The sequence below is a fragment of the Castor canadensis genome, chromosome 5 (genome assembly GCF_047511655.1).
Source record: "Castor canadensis chromosome 5, mCasCan1.hap1v2, whole genome shotgun sequence".
Classification (NCBI taxonomy): domain Eukaryota; kingdom Metazoa; phylum Chordata; class Mammalia; order Rodentia; family Castoridae; genus Castor; species Castor canadensis.
Window position 1 is genome coordinate 58,271,158 of NC_133390.1, and position 18,333 is coordinate 58,289,490.

General features: G+C 39.8%; 1 protein-coding gene and 1 non-coding gene across 2 annotated transcripts; one reads left to right on the forward strand and one right to left on the reverse strand.

Moving 5' to 3' along the window:
* Positions 1-4,640: 4,640 nt before the first annotated feature.
* Dppa2 (developmental pluripotency associated 2) lies at positions 4,641-12,135 on the reverse strand. The gene is made up of 7 exons (XM_020152200.2): positions 12,103-12,135; positions 10,253-10,415; positions 9,131-9,291; positions 8,987-9,040; positions 7,738-7,987; positions 6,110-6,305; positions 4,641-4,821 (listed from the first exon to the last, which is right to left on the reverse strand). Exons 1-7 carry the CDS (start codon positions 12,133-12,135, stop codon positions 4,725-4,727), a joined length of 954 nt encoding a protein of 317 aa, XP_020007789.1. The 3' UTR covers positions 4,641-4,724.
* Positions 12,136-17,064: 4,929 nt separating this feature from the next.
* LOC141423748 (small nucleolar RNA SNORA51) lies at positions 17,065-17,197 on the forward strand. The gene has a single exon (XR_012448566.1). It is a non-coding gene; the product is annotated as a small nucleolar RNA SNORA51 (small nucleolar RNA).
* The last annotated feature ends 1,136 nt before the right edge of the window (positions 17,198-18,333 follow it).

Consider the following 18,333-nt stretch of genomic DNA (forward strand, 5'->3'; position numbering starts at 1 on the left):
CAGATAAAATAAATAGAACAAAAATAAATAAAAACTTGAATAAACCAATAATCAAAGAAATTGAAGCTGGGTGCTCACGCCTGTAATCCTAGTTACTCTGGAGGCTGAGATCAGGAGGATTGTGGTTCAGGGCCAGTTCAGGCAAATAGTTCACAAGACCCCATCTCCAAAATAAACAGAGCAAAATGGACAGGTGTGTTTCAAGCAACAGACCACTTGTTTTGCAATTGCAAAGTCATGGGTTCAAACCCCAGTCCCACCAAAACAAAAAAGAAAAACTGAAATGATAAACAGGTACATTCTCCCTTAATACAAACCATTGCCAGAATGTTTTATTTGTTTGTTTGTTTATTTTTTTTGTGGGACTAGGATTTAAACTCAGGGTCAGGAGGTTACTGCTTGAGCCTCCCATACAATCTTTATTAAAACCAGGCACTGTGGTACATAATTGTAGACCCAACTCAAGAGGTGATCCAAGGTCACTTGAGCCCAGGAATTTTAGACCAGCCTGGACAACATGGTATGAAACAGGCATCCTTATCTTGCTCCTGGCATCAGGGGAAAAACTTTGCCACTCATGTTGAGAAAATTCCCTTCTGTTCCTTAGTTATTGAATGTGTTAACATTATTCAGAAAAATTTTAGACAACTGTGAAACTTTGAAAATGTTCTGGGCTTTTAGATATTCTGTATAAACTACATTGTTTTGCTTAAGAGACAGGGTCTTACCAGGTAACCCAGGCTGGCCTCGAACTTGCTATTCTCCTGCCTCCACCTACCAAGTACTAGAATTATAGCTATTTAACACCACACCTGCCTGACATAAATCATTTTCTAAAGTGTAAAAATTGTATTATGCTCATGTGAAAATTCTTACAACATACATGCAGAAACATTTTGGTGAAATATGATCTCTACAACTTTTAAATGAGCTAGCAAAAAAAAATTATGTATTGTAGTAATATAAATCCAATATAAAATATTTCAACACACTGAATCCATGTGGGGGTGGGGTGGGTCCTCAGGCATTCATTACACTGTTTCCAACTGTTCTGTGTTTGAATGTTCTCATAATAAAAAGTAGGGGAGATGTGACATAGAAACAAAAGACCCAATTCTACGAACATCTCAAAGTGGGCTTTGGCAGTACATGACCTTGAGAATGGTCAGTTTGAGGTGCCCTGGTAAGTTCATCCACCGTGAGGGATGGAGTAGCTTTCATAGCAGGTTGAGACTCTGGATTCAAGTCCTCATAACCTTCCCTCCTCCCCCAAAAAATGCTAGGAAATGCTTTCTTATTCCTGGGCTTTTTCACACTATTACATGTTGCTCAAAAGCGTTCTTTTGTCAATCTTGTGAACATTGCATTGCACACGTTGACTTTGTTAATGAAGAAGCTGTACAGTTAAGATTCAGCTTAATCTCACATTATGATACTCTGTAGCTTTTTTGCCTAGAGTCCAAGGTCTAAGCATTTATAGTTACTTGACAAAGCTCTGTAGAAAACCATTCATCAGGTTTTGAAATTATGCAAGTTTTGAGATATTGCCAAAGTGAATTCAAATTGAGAATTCTTATTATATGAGAAATTATCACTAAAGAACATTTGTTGTGTTTTCAGTAACAACTCACTTTTGTCACTTGGTTTTATATATATAATTTTTTTTTTTGGTGGGACTGGGGTTTGAACTCAGAGCTTTGTACTTGCAAAGCAGGACTCTACCACTTGAGCCACACCTCCAGTCCTTTTGCTCTGGTTATTTGGGAGATTGGGTCTTGCAAACTTTTTTGCCCAAACTGGTCTTGAATGGTGGGTGATCCTTCCAATCTCTGTCTCCCAAGTAGTTAGGATTATAGGTGTGAGCCACCAGCACTCGGTGGTAGTAAAAAAGTTTTGCTTAAATTGTACTGTTTTGTGATCTTAGAAAACAAAACCACCTGGTTTTAGAATTATGTTTTATTTAAAGAAGAGCTGGAGTTGGATGCAGTAGTGTGTATGCACCTGTATCTACTTGGGAAGTTGAGGCAGAAGGATGGCTTGGACCCAAGGAGTTCAAAGCCAACCTGGGCAACACAATAAGGCCCTGTTTCTTAAAAAAAAACACCCAACACAAAAGGATTGGCAGCATGGTTCAAGTGGTAGAGCTCCTGCCTAGTAAACATGAGGCCCTTAGTTCAAACCCCAATATGGCCAAAACAAACTACAACAAAAAACAAACTGACAAATTTGAAATTATCAGACCAAGAATTTAATATAACTTTGATTAATATGCTAAGGGTTCTGATGAAAAAAGTGAAGATACAAGAACAGATGGGTAACAGATGGATTTTTTTCAAGAAAGGGTTTCAAGAACTATTTGCTTGGGCCTCCAGAGCAGCTAGGATTACAGGTATGAGTCACTGATGCCCAAGCTAGTTTATTACTATTTTGTGACTTGCATTACATTGAAAAAAAATAAAAGAGCATACACACACACACACACACACACACACACACACACACCTTGAGCATATTACATTCAAACTGTAGGAAATCAAAAATGAAGAAAAAATCTTGAAGTTGGAGGAAAACCCATCTTCAAACTAAAGAGCAAGGATGATTACATTGGACTACTCTTCTGAAACCATGCAAGCCAGGAAGACTGGGAGACATTGAGAAGGAAATGAGGGGTTGGGGATGTAAGTCAGTGGTACAGTTCTTGTCTAGTGTGGGTGAGGTCCTGGTTTGAGCCCCAGCACCACAATTATTTCTTTTTAAATTCCAAAAGAGCTGGGTGCTGGTGGCTCACACCTGTAATCCTTGTTACTTGGGAGGTCAAAGACATCTGGGCAAACAGTTTGTGAGACTCCATCTCCAAAAAAAATAGCCAGAGCAAAATGGACCGGATGTGTGGTTCAAACGGTAGTGCTTGCTTTGCAAGCACAAAATCCTGAGTTTAAACCCCAGTCCCAACAAAAAATGAAAAAAAAAAATTGCAAAAGATTTATCTGATAAAGGACTGCTATGCGCTATACAAAAAGACCAGTTGAAATTCACTCAACATCTCCTAATCTCATTGTTTTAATTTAAAAATGTGCAAAAGACTGAATAGACACTTCATCACTTCATTAAAAGATACAGATGGTGGGGGGCCATTGAGAGTGGCTCAAGTGGTAGAGTGTCTGCCCAGCAATTGTGAGACCCTGAGTTCAAGTCTCTGTACCACAAAAAAAAGAAGATAGACAGTAGGGTTGGGAATTTAGCTCAGTGAAAGAGCACTAGCAAGTGCAAAGGCCTCAGTTCAGTCCCTAGTACCGAAAATAAAAGATATAGGTGGCAAATAAGCATATGAAAAGCAGTATTCAACTTCATGTCATTAGGAAATTACAATTTACAACAATGACACCACTATATCTTAAAGTCCCAAACACCGACAAAGGCAAATGCTGACGAGAACCCATGCATTGCTACTGCCACTTTGGAAGAGTTTACTGTTATACAAGCTAAACGTGATTTTACCATATGATCCAGCAACATCTTCCTGCCATTCACTCAAACATGTTGGGAGTTTGTGTGACCTCTCAAAATTGCTATGTTTATAGCAGCTTTATTCATAATTGCCAGAGAATAACAAAAATGGTGGCTCACACCTGTAATCCCAGCATTGGGGAGGCTAAGGCAGGAGGATTATGAGTTTGAAGCCAGTGTGCTACATACTAAGAGTATCTCAAAAGCCAAAACAAAAAGATAAGCAAAATAAAAATGAAATTGCCACCGGGTGCTGGTGGCACATGACTGTAATCCTGCTACTCAAGAGGCAGAGATTGGAGGGTCACAATTGAAGCCAGCCCGGGCAAATAATTCACGAGACCCTATCTCGAAAAAAACTATCACAAAAAAAGGGCTAGTGGAGTAGCTCAGGGTGTAGGACCTGAGTTCAAGCCCCAGTGAAATTGCCAACACTTGGAAGCAGCCAGGGTCTTTCAGTACCTGAATGAACACAAACTGTGGCACATCTTGCCAGCACAGTATTATTTAGCACTAAACAGAAATTTATGAAAGAACATGAAAAATAAGTGCATGTTGCTGGGGAAAAGTCAATCTGAAAGGCTACATGCTGTATGATCCCAAATGGATGGCACTCTAGAAAAGACAAAGCTATGGGGACAGTAAACTATAAACATTTTTTTCTTTATTTTTGAGACAAGGATCTCACTATGCAGCCCAGGCTGGCCTGCAAGTCAGGATCCTTCTACACCCCCCTCCTAAGCATTGGGATTGCAGCTGCACATCACCATGCCAGACTAAACTGAAGACCTTAGTCAATGTGTCAGTATTGACTCATTGATTATAAGAAATGCGCGGCAGTAACGTAAGTAACATAAGAGTTTAAGAAGAGAAGAATCTTGAGGGGAGGGCAGTATATGGAAATTCTACTTTCTGTTCAATTTTTCTGTAAACTTGAAATTGCTTCAAAAAAAATCTATTGATTAAAATAATCATCATTTTCTATACAGCTAAATACTTACTAAGTCAGACTCAAGGCATTAGAAGACAGTGAGGATGGTTAAGACAGAGCACAGCAATTATCAGTACATGGGTGTATCTATAAGCTCTCCACCATTTGCTGGTAGACAGGGAAGAAGGGACTTCTGTGTCCTGTTTTGTTTTGGCCAATGTGAGAAGGCAGAAAGCTTTTGTTTGCTTTTCATTTCCTTAAGATCAAAATATCACTTTAACATTATTTAAGGTGGCATATTTTGGAATGACATATTCTGGTCTTCTACAATGTGTTGTTTTTTCTTTTCCTTTACAATTAATTTTTTCATAATCTTCTTATTCCTATAAGATAAGTTAGAAAATAATAGTTTAAAATGCTAGAATAAGATAACAATTCACACAAACCTCTTGGAAATGACTGATAAAATAAGGAATCTACCTCTAGAGTTACTGAGCTTCTTGCTAACACCTATGGACAGGAAGTAAAAAGCCCTTATGTGGTCAGGACTGCCCATTTATTTTCAGGGCTCATGTTCTGTTTATTACAATTGGTTTCAAACAACACAAAGATGGAGTCTGTACTCATAGACAGCCATTAGTTCTATGTTTTTTATAAAACCTAAGCAGTGTTTCTAAGTACAATGGATATTTATTGGTGGCTCTATAGCCATCATTAAACTCTAAGAGAAGTGAGTGAGAAATAGGGACTTCTTGGATAATACATAACATATATCTTTCCTGGTCTGCTGCCCCCTCCCTAGACCCACCTGTCAATATGAACATCAACCATATAGCCCTACTTGCAGTTTCTAAGTATGTCATATTCTCTTATTTCCATATGTTTGTACTAGGTATTTCCACAACAAAAAGGCCCAAGTTATTACTTTCCTGTTGGTAAGTTCATTCTCAGTGCATGTGACCTCTTCTGAAGGTTCCCATAAGCCACTACAACATACTCACATATTGTCACAGCTACTTTTATTTGCCTTGAGTATGCTACATAAATTTTCTCACCAATTTTGGATTTTAAAAAAAAATTGTACCAATATTGATCTTTATAAACTAAACTTCATAGTTTACATTAAGGTTTACTCTGTTATACGGCTCTGTCACCATTGTAGTATCATATAGGATGGGTTTGCCACCCTTATTTCCTGTGTTTCATCTATCACCCATCTCTTCCATTCTTGCTGAATCCCTGGAAACCATGGATTACAACTTTAAGGTGGCAGGAGGAATAGCCAAGTCAGAGAATTGGGTCACTGAAAAATGGTGGTGACAGTCACAGCTTCTCTAGTGCCTTAGTGTGTGATTCTGCATCATGCTCCAGATGGTTCAGTCACCACGGCTTTCTCGATTTCTCACTATTTTTTGAATCCCCAAGTGAGTATCTGACATGTAATAGGAACTCAATGTTCTTTCCCTTAGAACAGATTCCTAAAATTGAGGGCAAGATAAGGTCCTGACTTCTCACATATTTTGTTAAAGCCAATTTATCTGAATTCTAAGTTATTTTCAGCAAATTAAGGAAACAGTATGTTTGCCCTCTATTTTCTATTAAATTATTCAAAAATACACCTACATATCTCCTTTTCTATCTTCTGCGCTTAGAAAAATACTTAAGGTTTACCTTATAACACATTGAGGGCACAACATATTATCTTCGAATGCCAGGGATGGAAAAACACAGGCTGGTAATAGGAAGAGAGAAATCATTGTCTTGTGTGTGTCAGGAACCCAAGTCTGCCCTGCATGAAACTGCAGACGAACCCACCCTGCTACATCTGCAGAGAGAAGTCTGCCATGGACCACACACCACCTGACACCTGAAGATGGGGAAAGAGAAGCAAATATAAGCAACGGGGGTCAAGATAACCATCTAACACAACCTCTTAGAAAGTCACTCTTGATGTTACTGTCTTGTATTCTGCTCACAGATCAAATAAAATGTGTGAAACAAACATACACCAAAAGTCACTATAGTCTAATTCACAAATAACATATCACAAGCAAATAAGCTACCTTTTTGGAATGCTAGATTTTGTTAAGTCATTTACATGTATGAATACTTTTTTTTTTTTTTTGCAGTGCTGGAGATTGAATCCAAGACCTACCTTATAAGTGCTCTACCACTGTTATATTCATAGTTCTTAGGTTTTTTTGGTGGCATGGGGTTTGAACTCAGGCCTCATGCTTGCTAGGCAGGCACTCTATCACTTTAGCCACTCTACCAGCCCTCATAGTCCTTAGCATTTTGAGAGTCATGTCATGTAGCTCAGGTTAGCCATGGACTTGTTATGTAGCCCAGGCTGACCTTAAACTCTAGAGCCTCCTGCCTCTGCCTCCTGAGTGCTAGGATCATGGCATGTGCCAGAAACCTAGCTTAATATATTTACTTTTAATTATATTAATATTCATTTTCTATTATCTTTCCCTTTTTTTCCCAGTGATAAGGTTTGAACCCAGGCCCTCATGCATGCACGTCAGATAAGAGCTCTCCTACTGAGCTACACATTCATCCTTCTGCTCTTCTAACAGGAGTGCTAACTGCAGCTTATGGCATTAAATATTACCTCTCCCAGTGCCAAGACAGGGATACAGGTATCCTGAGCTATACCTTATTTGCTTAACCACTGCAATGGACTGCTTCACCTATAGAAAACAGGCATGAGTCTTACAGGTATCCTGAGCTATACCTTATTTGCTTAACCACTGCAATGGACTGCTTCACCTATAGAAAACAGGCATGAGTCTTTGCTTAAAAGTATAAGGAAGAAGCCGGGCACTGGAGGCTCACACCTGCAATCATAGCTACTCAGGAGGCACAGATGAGGAAGATCGCAGTTCAAAGCCAGCCCTGGCAAATAGTTCTCAAGACTTTATTTTGAAGATACCCATTACAAAAAACTGCTGTTGGGAGTGGCTCAAGGCATAGGCTCTGAGTTCCAGCCCCAGTACCACAAAAAAAAAAGAATAAAAAGAGACCTCAGTCAGGCCACAGGCAACCACAGTATTAGATTATGTTTTCTTCCCACTTTGGTGTTCTGTTTGGTGATGAGAAAGGTTTCACCAGCCAATCACTTGGCTTAGAGATCCACCCAATCAAAACTTCGCTAATCATCAGCAGTGGAAGAGATAACGACTAGTGAATGCAATTTCGAATGAACAGATACTTCTCTTTTATCTTTCAGCCTTGTAGTAATAAATGGTAAGCCTATTTCTCTAGAATAACATTCATACTTTTAAGGTTGATCTTACCAGAGGCTTGGAGCAAAAAGGCCTCCATGGAAGTAGGAGAGAAATGAAAATCCATAACCTGGGGCTGGGTAGCTCTTGCAGCAATTCTCGCCCAAGATGCCAACATGGACTCCTGAGCGGAAGTGATCACTTCAACTGTGTTAGTCTCCTTTCTCTTAGACGTCTCTCTCCTAGTTTTCTGAAGCTGTATTCCCTTGCGTTTCCTTGTACCAGGGTGCAATCTGGCTTCCAGTGATGTTTGAGGAATATCCTGCAAATGAAATTCATAATCAGTGTTCAAATATGCTTTTTGTCAAGGACTTTTGTGTGAATTTTATCATTCTTTATACTGACCTGAATGTGTATGTCAGTGTGGGGAGGATTAGGAGTAGTGGTTCTCAACTGGGAGAAATTTTTGAGATTCCATAAAACTGTATGGAATCTCAGCACTCAGGAGGCTGAGGCAGGAGGACCATGAGTTTGAGACCAGCCGGGGCTACATAATAAGTTCCAGGCCAGCCTGGGTTACAAAGAGAGACCCTGCCTTGAAAACAAAAGTAAACAAGGACAAATAACTGGGTGGGGGGAAGGAGGTGTTCCTATTGCCTTCTAGTGGGCAGAGGTAAAGGCGGTTTCTAAACATCCTGCAATGTACAGGGCAGCCTCCAACATACAAAACATTATTTGGCTCCCAAATGTCAACAACTACAGTTGAGAAACCCTGACTTAAAGGTACTAGCCAGCGCTAGCGGCTTGCACCTGTAATCCTAGCGACTCAGGAGGTCTCTAGAGATCAGGAAGATCATGGCTCGAAGCCAGCCCAGGCAAACAGTTGGAGACCCTACCTCAAAAAAAAAAAAAAAAAATCACAAAAAAGGGCTGGTGTGGTTTAATTTAATTGATTTTTAAAAAGCTGAATTCATCTCTCAGGCTGTTGGAAATGGAAAGTGTTCACTGAATTTATATTGTAATATTTTAGCTATAGGAGAGTTGCATGGTATAGAAAAAGCCATAATTCAGTCAACTTTGGTTTTAGTATACTGTAACTTAAAATGTCACATTACAATAAAAATCAAATGAGCTTTAAAAGTCTGGGAAGATTAAAAAAAAATAAAGTCTATCAGAGTGGTCTCAAGGTGTAGGCTGTGAGTTCAAATCCCAGTATCACACACACACACACACACACACACACACACACACACACACACACGAAAGGTAGAACACATAAAGGAATGAGAGCCCACAATGGCAGCCTGCACTCATTACTCACATATTTCTGTTCAGGATATGCATGTTTCTGGAGTCTCACGTAAACCTCTATTTTCTAAGGAAATTAAAGGGAAATAAAAGTTAAAAATTGACAAAGGTTCCCATACTTCTTTCAAGCATCAACTATTCCCACCAGTGCACTAACCTGGCCATCGGTACTCAAGTTAAATTGCTGGCACCAGTTCCTCAGAGTGTTCCGAGACACCTCATTAATTGGAGGCAAAATAGTCGGCAGGGGAAGGAATGGTTTATTATTCTGAGGTTTGGGGCATGCTTTGAATTGTTTATTTGTTTCTGGAAAGTAAACTGTAAAAAGAATAGAACCATAGTCGTAATAATTTAATATTTGTATGATTATTTTAAGATTTTCTCACATTTTTCACAAACTAGTTTGCACATATACATATCAATTTTTTTCATATGACAACAGATTCAGGAAGTAAAGGACTTACCCAAGACCTGACCAGAGCTATAAATAGCAGACCTGATACTCAATCCTACACCTTGATTCTAAATTCCGTGTTTTATATACTACATATACCAGCATGGCTATTTGCAGACTTGAACAACCATCTGGATAGAAGATTATATTGGATTTTTTTCTCGAAAATATCTAGGTTTTGAACCAGATAGTAACTACAAAGTATTAGTTGTCTATACAGAAATCAAAGAAACCACCTCTAAACTCTACCTCAATCAACACTGTGTCACAATTGTGTTAGCCCACCACATTTTCTCTGTACCACCATCTTATCTCACTCTGCTTAATTCTTATTCATCTTGAAGCCCATTTTTGACCCAGAAAATAAAATCATTCAGGAGATATTTGATGCCTTTCTATGAAGCACTAAGAAATGTACGAGAGGTCACGATTTTAAAAGCTGCTAGATATTTACCAGTAGTTACTCACCAAGCAAAATACTGGATGTTTTCCAAATTATTTAAACTTTATGCAAGGCAAGTATTATTAACTTTAAGTGTTGAGGATGGAACCCAAGGACTCCTGCATAGGAGGCAAGCATTTGACCACTGAGTTACATCCCTAGCCACTTAACCTCATTTTTATAGAAGGGATTTGAATTCATGCCCTATAAGTTTTGCATCTTAAAAGGCAGTATGTGGGGCTTAGCAAAAATGTCTGAGAAAGCTCTTACCACAGGCAATAGAGGTGAGATTTAAGATGAATGTTGCATAGACAATAGGGAAGAAAAAAAAACTTACTTTTCCTCACTTTCCAAAGCTGCTAACTGAGCAATCCCTGTCAGACCTTTATTGCTTTTCCCAGCCTTTTTAGGCTCGATACCTGCATGTTTGATATCTGCTGATGAAGAAACACTGGGTTCCATTAGATGTTCTTGGTTCAGCTCCTCTATGACTGGAACAAGTGTAAAAACCACATTTTCCTCTTCTAACCCTTCCACAACTGAATTCTGCAAGGAGAAGTGTCAGTCACTGATTTTCATTTGAAATTGCTTACTTTCAACTCACAACTAATGACTAAGAAAGCAAGGACACACAGAGGTTGACAGACAAGAGTTACTGAGATTTATGAGTGTGATGTCGATTAGCAGAAATTTTATTAGATAAGAAAATGAGCAAAAGCCAAGTTATAAGTGGACAAAGAAAGAGAAAATAGAATATGGACTTGGGTTTGGAGGATATCCCCTGTCCTTCCCTCACCATGAACTACACCATCAAATCCTTTCATTTATCTCTTAAATCTATATGGAAGCATTCTCGCCTTTACATCTTCTATCATAAGATTTTCCATTCAAGCTATTTCATCCACTCTCTTCCACACAAGCAGTAACTCCAGTTATTCCAGAACCCATTGACTTCTTCACTCTGCAGATTGCTCTCCTGTTTCTGGAACAGTCTTCAATGGCTTGTCATTGCTATTCAGGGTAAAGACAAACTCAAAGGCAGCCTAAAATTTGTGTAGCCTACAAGTTCCTGAACAGAGGAGCCAGAATGAAAGTATCTGTTTTACTCTGTTACATTCACAGTAACCACACAGAGCCTGACACCAAGCAGGCATTCAATGATAATTTACCATCACTGTTGTTTTAATGGCCCAATGAATGAGGGAAAGGGTGGAAAAACATAGGAGTAGGAAAAAACATTTACTGGTTTTCACCAGTACAAGGACAAACTGTTATGAATGTTTCTGTATTTCTCCTACTTAATCTTCATGGTATACTTTGTAGCAATTTATTAGCTTCTGTTTTACAAATGATAAGGCAGATCTCGGAAATTAAATAAAAAATGACATAGAGTAATTCGTCCTTGAGTACTGCCCAGATCAAAGCTTTTCCTCTGAAACCAAAGGAGAGTAAATCTCCCTCCCATTGCTATTGTAGCTCTCTCACAGACCTGAGGCTCCTCCCCTTCCACTATTTAAATCTCTTCAATGGCTTCCCTACTCCCAAACTCTTGGCTAGCAATTAGTGAATTTTGCATTTGTATTTCACTGTTTCAAAGTACTCCCCACAGATTCACTTAAACAACAACAATTTAAAAAAAAAGTTTGTAGAACATTACTCCAGACTGTAGCTAACTAGGTCAATTCAGTAGTCCTCTGTCCAGGTTCAGTGACCTTTTTTTTTTTTTTTTTTTGCAGTACTGGGGTTTGAACTCAGGGCCTCACTCAGGGCCTCAGGCTTGCTAGGCAGGTGCTCTTACAGCTTGAACCACTCTGCCAGCCACTAATATTTTCTTAGTTTAGTTTCTCCTGTCCGGGTTATCTCAAGCCTAGTCTAGAAATCCATCTGTTATCAAGGGTGTTGGAAGGTGTATAATTCTTACTCCTAGAGGAAAAAAAATCCAAAAATTACCCATTTCTCCCTTTTTTTTTTTCCAGTCTTAACTCTCCATGTCTTCACCATTCCTGGCCTGCCCAGCTACAGCACTTGTTTCCTACAAAGTAAATACTTTCCTTTGGACTAGGAGTAGGAAACTATTTATTTTTACGCTCACCTAAACACATACAGCGCGTCACTAGCAAAGAGGAGAAGGGCCAGAAACTGATCCCCTGCGAAAAGGAAATAGAAGTGAGAGCTAGAAGACTTTGAAAAGCGACTCTATGAGAGAATTAATTCTATTAGAAACAGAACTTACGTTCTCCTCGCCGACACTGTGGGAATCTGACATTTTCAGGACTGCCCAGCAATGCTAAAGCCACCTGCAGTTCACTGCTTCGAAACTGCAGGTTCCTCACTTCTCCTTTTATAGGCAAATGTCTCCTTCCACTTCCGGTTACCGGGAGCTGCTTCCCCTCCTCCTCTTTTCACAACGTGGTAATTTTGACGATGAGATAATCAGCCTCAGGACCCTGTCTTGCCCACTAGTAACTAATTATTAAGTAATTAGTGTAATTCCAAATATCTTTTTTAAGAAATTAGATTTTTGCCTTTATTCCTTTAAGGTATGACTTGGGAGAAAACTAGCAAATTGTTGCTGATAAGTTCCAAATAAAGGAATGAATTATTTTAGAGTGGTTCTAAGACAATATTTGGTGCTAGAATAAAGGATTTACTATGAATAGAAAAGTCATTCAGAAGACTTTTGGGAAATTTTTTGTAATTGATTTGTGCCCATGGATGTTTCGAGCACTATATTTGAATTGGGAGGGTTTAGTTCTAAACACAAATATGTAGCCTGAATAATATTGGGAAGGGAAAGGTTGGGCTGTTCAGAATAGGAGCAGAGCCAAAACACAAAGGCGAGTGCTGGAATAAGGAACTGCGCAGAAGGAACGGTGAGCACTTGGGGTTGCTGACGCTTGACCTTGGAGGCCTCACGCAGCGCGTGAAGCAGCTGCTTTCAAGGTCATCCTAGGCGCTGGTGCTACTGAAAGGAACTGTCACTCACGTACAACTTTGCAGCCCGGAGTTCAGTATGCTCACGGTGGACGAAACTGATTTCATCCATTAGTTTTAGAACCGAGTGGGCTAAGGTCAATTTAATTTAGTAATACAATATAGCTGAAATATATGCAAAGGCTCAGCTTCAGCTCTAAATTATAAGGCCCTACCTTAGTCGTCTTAAATCAGTCCTTCCAGGGTGGGTCGCGGGAATCCGAGCTTCCCCAAGCCCTCCAGGTGATTCTTGTGCTCCCAAAGTCCACATGCATTGTATAATATCGGGATTTGACCAAACAGCTTCGGAGATAGGAAGATTATGGTAGATAAAGCTTGAAATCGCGAATCCTCCCTTCCAGGATAGAAAATGAATATAGTCCTAAAAGACTCAGCAAGAAAGTACCCCACCTACCTTGGGTGTGACCCTCTGCTTTGTCTGGGTGATTTACAGAGACCAAATGGTGGCCTGAGGTGATCCTAGTGTCTGAGGTTGGGACTGGACTTCCAGGGACAACCTGGAAGTTTCATTAACATATTTTCTTCACTTCTTATCATTTGTAACAATGTAAGTATTTTGTTTGTTTTCCTGTTTATTTTCTCTCTGCATTGTAAGAATGGCATTTTGTGGGAAAACCCAAGAGTGTAGAAAACAAAGCAATAATATCATGAAGTCCCATCTCTTTGTCATAGAACAGTTTCAGTTATTTATTGACTTTCAGCCAATCTGGTTTCATCTGAACCTCTACCCATTCCTCCTACCTCAAGTGATTTTGAAAAAAATGCTAGATCTCCTATTTCATTTATAGGCTTAGGGAAAAAAAAGGTTTTTTCCCCCTACCATAACTACAATACCTTTTTCATATCTAAAAATAAAAATAATTATTTATTATTATTAATTTATTCAATTTTTATGTTCAGCAATATTCAAAACTCTAATTATTTCATATATTTTTCTCTTCTCATTTTTTTTTAAAATCTGTTTGAAGGTGGTAAGCATAGCAAGTACAGGACCCTGAGTTCAATCTCTAGTACCACCAAAAGAAAAAAAAAATCTGATTTGAAAGCCAGCTTGGTGGTGCATGCTAGCTATTTTAGCACTTGAGGCTGGCACAGATAGGATTGAGCTCAAGGTCAACCTGCACCAATAGTGAGTTTGAGGTCAACCTAGGCTAGGCTAGATAGAGAATCCTTTTTCTGTCTCCTTTTGTTTTGGTGGTACTGGGGTTTGAACTCAAGGCCTCATACTTGCTAGACAGGATATTTTTGAGACAGGGTCTCACAAAGAGTTTTCCCAGCCTGGCTTAGAAATGTGATCCTCCTGATCTCTGCCTCCCAAGTAGTTAGGATTACAGGTGTGAGCCACTGGTACCCAGCAGGCAGGGTCTTTCTGTGTAGGGCAGGCTGGCAGGAACTCACTATCCTTCTGCCTCAGCCTCCTGAGTGCTCAGTGCATTCAGATCTGCACCACCACACCTAGCATGATATGACTTTTTGTTAGGATGACTGCTCTCAGCCTCCCGCTCCTCAGTCCTTGCCTTCTTTTGCTTGTAGATGTTAAGCAGTGTCCTGTGACTGCTCATCTATTTTGAAACCCCTAGAGACACCATGCTCTGTTAACCATCTCCATCACCCCTCATGGGTTAAGGTCCTTTAACTGCCCTCCAGTTTTCCTGATAATTGCAGCCTCCTGACTTTCAGGGAGATGGTTAACCCATCTCCTGGGTTATTACTTCAGGGTCCATCATCCCCCAAATGACATTACAACCCAACTCTACGACAGTCTTATCTATCATCAGCCCTGTCTAACAGAGGACCTACTCAACAATGCTGGTGCACCTCTCCAGCACATTCCTGGTGGCCTTTCTGAACACTGGGTCCATGTGCCCTCCCTAGGAACAGCCCGACTTGTGGTTGTGTGATCTCCCATAACATGTCCACGTCCACAGGCTACTTATTCCTTCCTTGAGTCTCTGCCATGACAACTTGGGTGATTCTACTTGACTCAGTATTGGCTGTCACTTTGGGCATCTAAGAGTCATCCTAACAGAATTTGTCCCATCTTCTGGAATCCTTGCTAGGATGTTATATCCTGTGCCAGGAGCAAGCATCCCAACAGGATGAATTCTTATTTATTCATTATATTCTAGCACCTTAACAACTGTTCTCAAAATCTATTGGGGATTCCTCTCCTAAATTCAACCAGTACATACTGGCCAAAGTCTGCCACTCCTTTGGAGAATATTTTCTTTCCTCTCTTGACAGCCCATAACTTCCTCCACTGGAATTTAATTCTAAGATATTGGCCTAGGCTGAAAGAGGAGTTGGAAGGAGTTTTTGTGAGTAGCATCTGTTGTCTTGAGAGGAGGGGACTGTATAGCATCTTCCAGTACAGAGGAATGCCAGCTCTTGCTAGAGAAATGTGAACCACTAACAGCAGTCCCCACAGCAAGCCAACACTCTCAGGGGCATCCATCTAATGTCCTCACTCCATGTTTCATGGTTCTGGATTTTCCTGATCAGATTACTGACTTTAGTGTAGCAGACCTGTGTTTGCTGAAAATTTAGAACTCCATAGCCTTGCAACTTTAAACATCTCTAGTAAATACTGTTTGCTGCTAGGTGGGTGCCAGTAGCTCATACCTATAATCCTAGCCACTCAGGAGGCAGAGATCAGGAGGATCACGGTTGGAAGCCAGCCCTAGCAAATAGTTCACAAGATCCTATCTCGAAAAAATCCATCACAAAAAAGGGCTGGTAGAGCCCCAGCACTGAAAAAAAAACAAAAAGAAATTCTGTTTGCTGTTCAGCTGTGCTCATTCCTCTAAAGACATACAATGTGGAACTCTCTGTTAGTAACTAAAGATTCTGGTTCTCACAATTCACACTTTTTTCCGCATTTATTTATTTTATTTGGTAGTACTGGGGTTTGAACTCAGGACCTCATGCTAGTTAGGCAGGCATTCTATCACTTGAGCCACTCCATCAGTCCAAGTTTTGTGTTTGGTATTTTCGAGATAAGGTCTTGTGAAATATTTTCCTGGACTGGCCTCAAACCGCAATGCAGTCTTCCTGATCTCTGCCTCCTCAGTAGCTAGGAGCCCTGATAACTGGGTCACAACTCACATTTTCAATGTGAGTTTTTCACTATTCTGTCCAGGGACATCAACAGAACTTAGTAAACAGCCAACTCACTGTCTTTGTAGATGCTTTTACACTTATACTTTCCAAAATGCCTGAACTGTTGCACATGTGAGAACATTCCTCACTATCAGGACATTTTTCCAGATCACTTCCATGGAAGTCTTCAGTGACTGGATCATATTGTATGCCAGGAACTGCCTATGCCCCTCATAGCACTCACAGTGGTGTATTTGGTGTTCCCTGGAAGGCAAATGAGTCAGTTCAGAATCCCATCTTATAACCTATCTTCTAAATGCTTTTGGAACATTTTTCATCATCCATTGAACACACACTGATTAAACACCAACTCTGTGTCGGTCTCTGTTCCAGGCTGTCAACACTAGGCTGGGTATATGGCTCAGTGGTAGTGTTTGCCTAGCATGCACAAAGTCCTGGAAAAAAAAAAGAACAAAAACAGACAAGCCGATGGGTTTTGATGCCTCATGCATGTAATCCTACCTACTCAGGAGACAGAGATCAGGTTGATCATGGTTGGAAGTCAGGCCAGGCAAATAATTTAGTTCAAGACCTTATCTTGAAAGAAATCCAACACAAAAACTGGGCTGGGGCATGGCTCAAGTGGTAGAGCACCTGCTTAGCAAGCATGAGGCCCTGAGTTCAAACCCCAGTACTGCCAACAAAGAAAAAAAAAAGCCTCAAAAGAAGATTGTGATACCTCAGTGCATAATACACAGAATCCCTTTATACTGCTAGTAGAAGATAATTAGGACAAAATTACATATTATGTTAGAGGAGATGGACGTTATAAGAAAACAGAAAGTGAAGGAGTATAAAGGCTGAACAGAGCCAGTAGAGGTTGAGAAATAGCTTATGATTACAAAAGTAGGGTACACCTCTCTGGCAAGGTGACATTTGAAGACAGACAAGCATTCCAGCCAAGTAAGGCCCTACCTAGGGTGGGAGGACGTTTGACAGGTTCAGAAAGGGAAGGGCAGCATAGTTGGAAGGTCAAGAGATAAGGGGAAAAAGATCACACACTTTAGGAAAAGCCTTGGAAGTCACCACAAGAACTCTGGCTTGCCTCCTGGTGCTTATCACAGGTTGTGGTCTTACACTGACTGTATAGATAAAGAGGAGGAAAAGTAAACCTATCCCATATACAGTTCAATCCAGGCCCTGTGCCTGGTCTGCACTGTGCATGGATGACATGGGATGGGAAGGAAACAGAACTCTGGCTTTTCCTCTGGATCAAATGAGTGGGAATGTCTATGCCAGTGCATGGGATTTGATGGATTTGCATTTCTAGTAGATCTTGTCATATAGTCAACCAAATTTTTCTCAAACTTTTAAAATGTTCAAATCAAAACTTGGGCTACCTGTACATACTTTGTATCTCATTAATCAATTGCTAATATTTCTGCAATATTCTCTCTGCACTTATATACATATATTCTATATATCCACAAGTTTTCACAACCAAGAATTTTTTTTTATCATTGTGCTGTGTGGAGGTACATTGTGACATTTACAAAAGTTCTTAAAATGTATCAAATATATTGTGCTTGAATTCACTCCCTCCACTACTCTCTTTTATCTCCCCCTTACCCCAGTTCTTGTAGTAGTTTCAACAGGTATAATTTTTTGCCTTTACATACATGTGTATGCAGTATTTGCACCCTTTCCCTGCTACCTCCCCCTCCCAGTGGTACCAACTCCTCTCCCCGCCCCAGGCAGGACCTGTTCTGCCTTCCTATTCTAATTTTGTAGAAGAAAAAAAAAAAAAAATGACATTTTTGTTTGAGATAAAGGTAGCTACATAGGGAGTTTCTTTGTGATATTTCCATGTTTAGATATATTATAACCCTAATTGGACAACCAAGAAATTGCACTTTACTATAGCACCATGTGATACTCCACACATTTCTCTAAAAAATCCTTTTAACTAGAACACTAATCACCTACATCAAAACTTTTTAAAAATTCATAATAAATATGGTAAAACATACACATTTTAAATGTGTAACTATGATTTTTTTTTTTGTGGGACTCAGGGCTCTACTGCTTGAGCCACATCTCCAGCCCATTTTGCTACCCCCCCCCTTAGCTGGCCTCTAATTGTGATTCTTCCAATCCCAGCATCCTAAGTAGCTAGGATTATAGGCGTAATCATCTGTGGCTGGTGCTTTGTGTTTTTTTTTATGTATGTATATGCCCAAGAGATTGGCACCTAAAACAATACTCACTTAATAATAATGGAAGTATAGCAGGGAGTTTGTGTAAGGATAGATGAACTGACTTAAGTGATAGACTAAACCTTTATTCTATTGATTGATTGATTTAGTGGTAC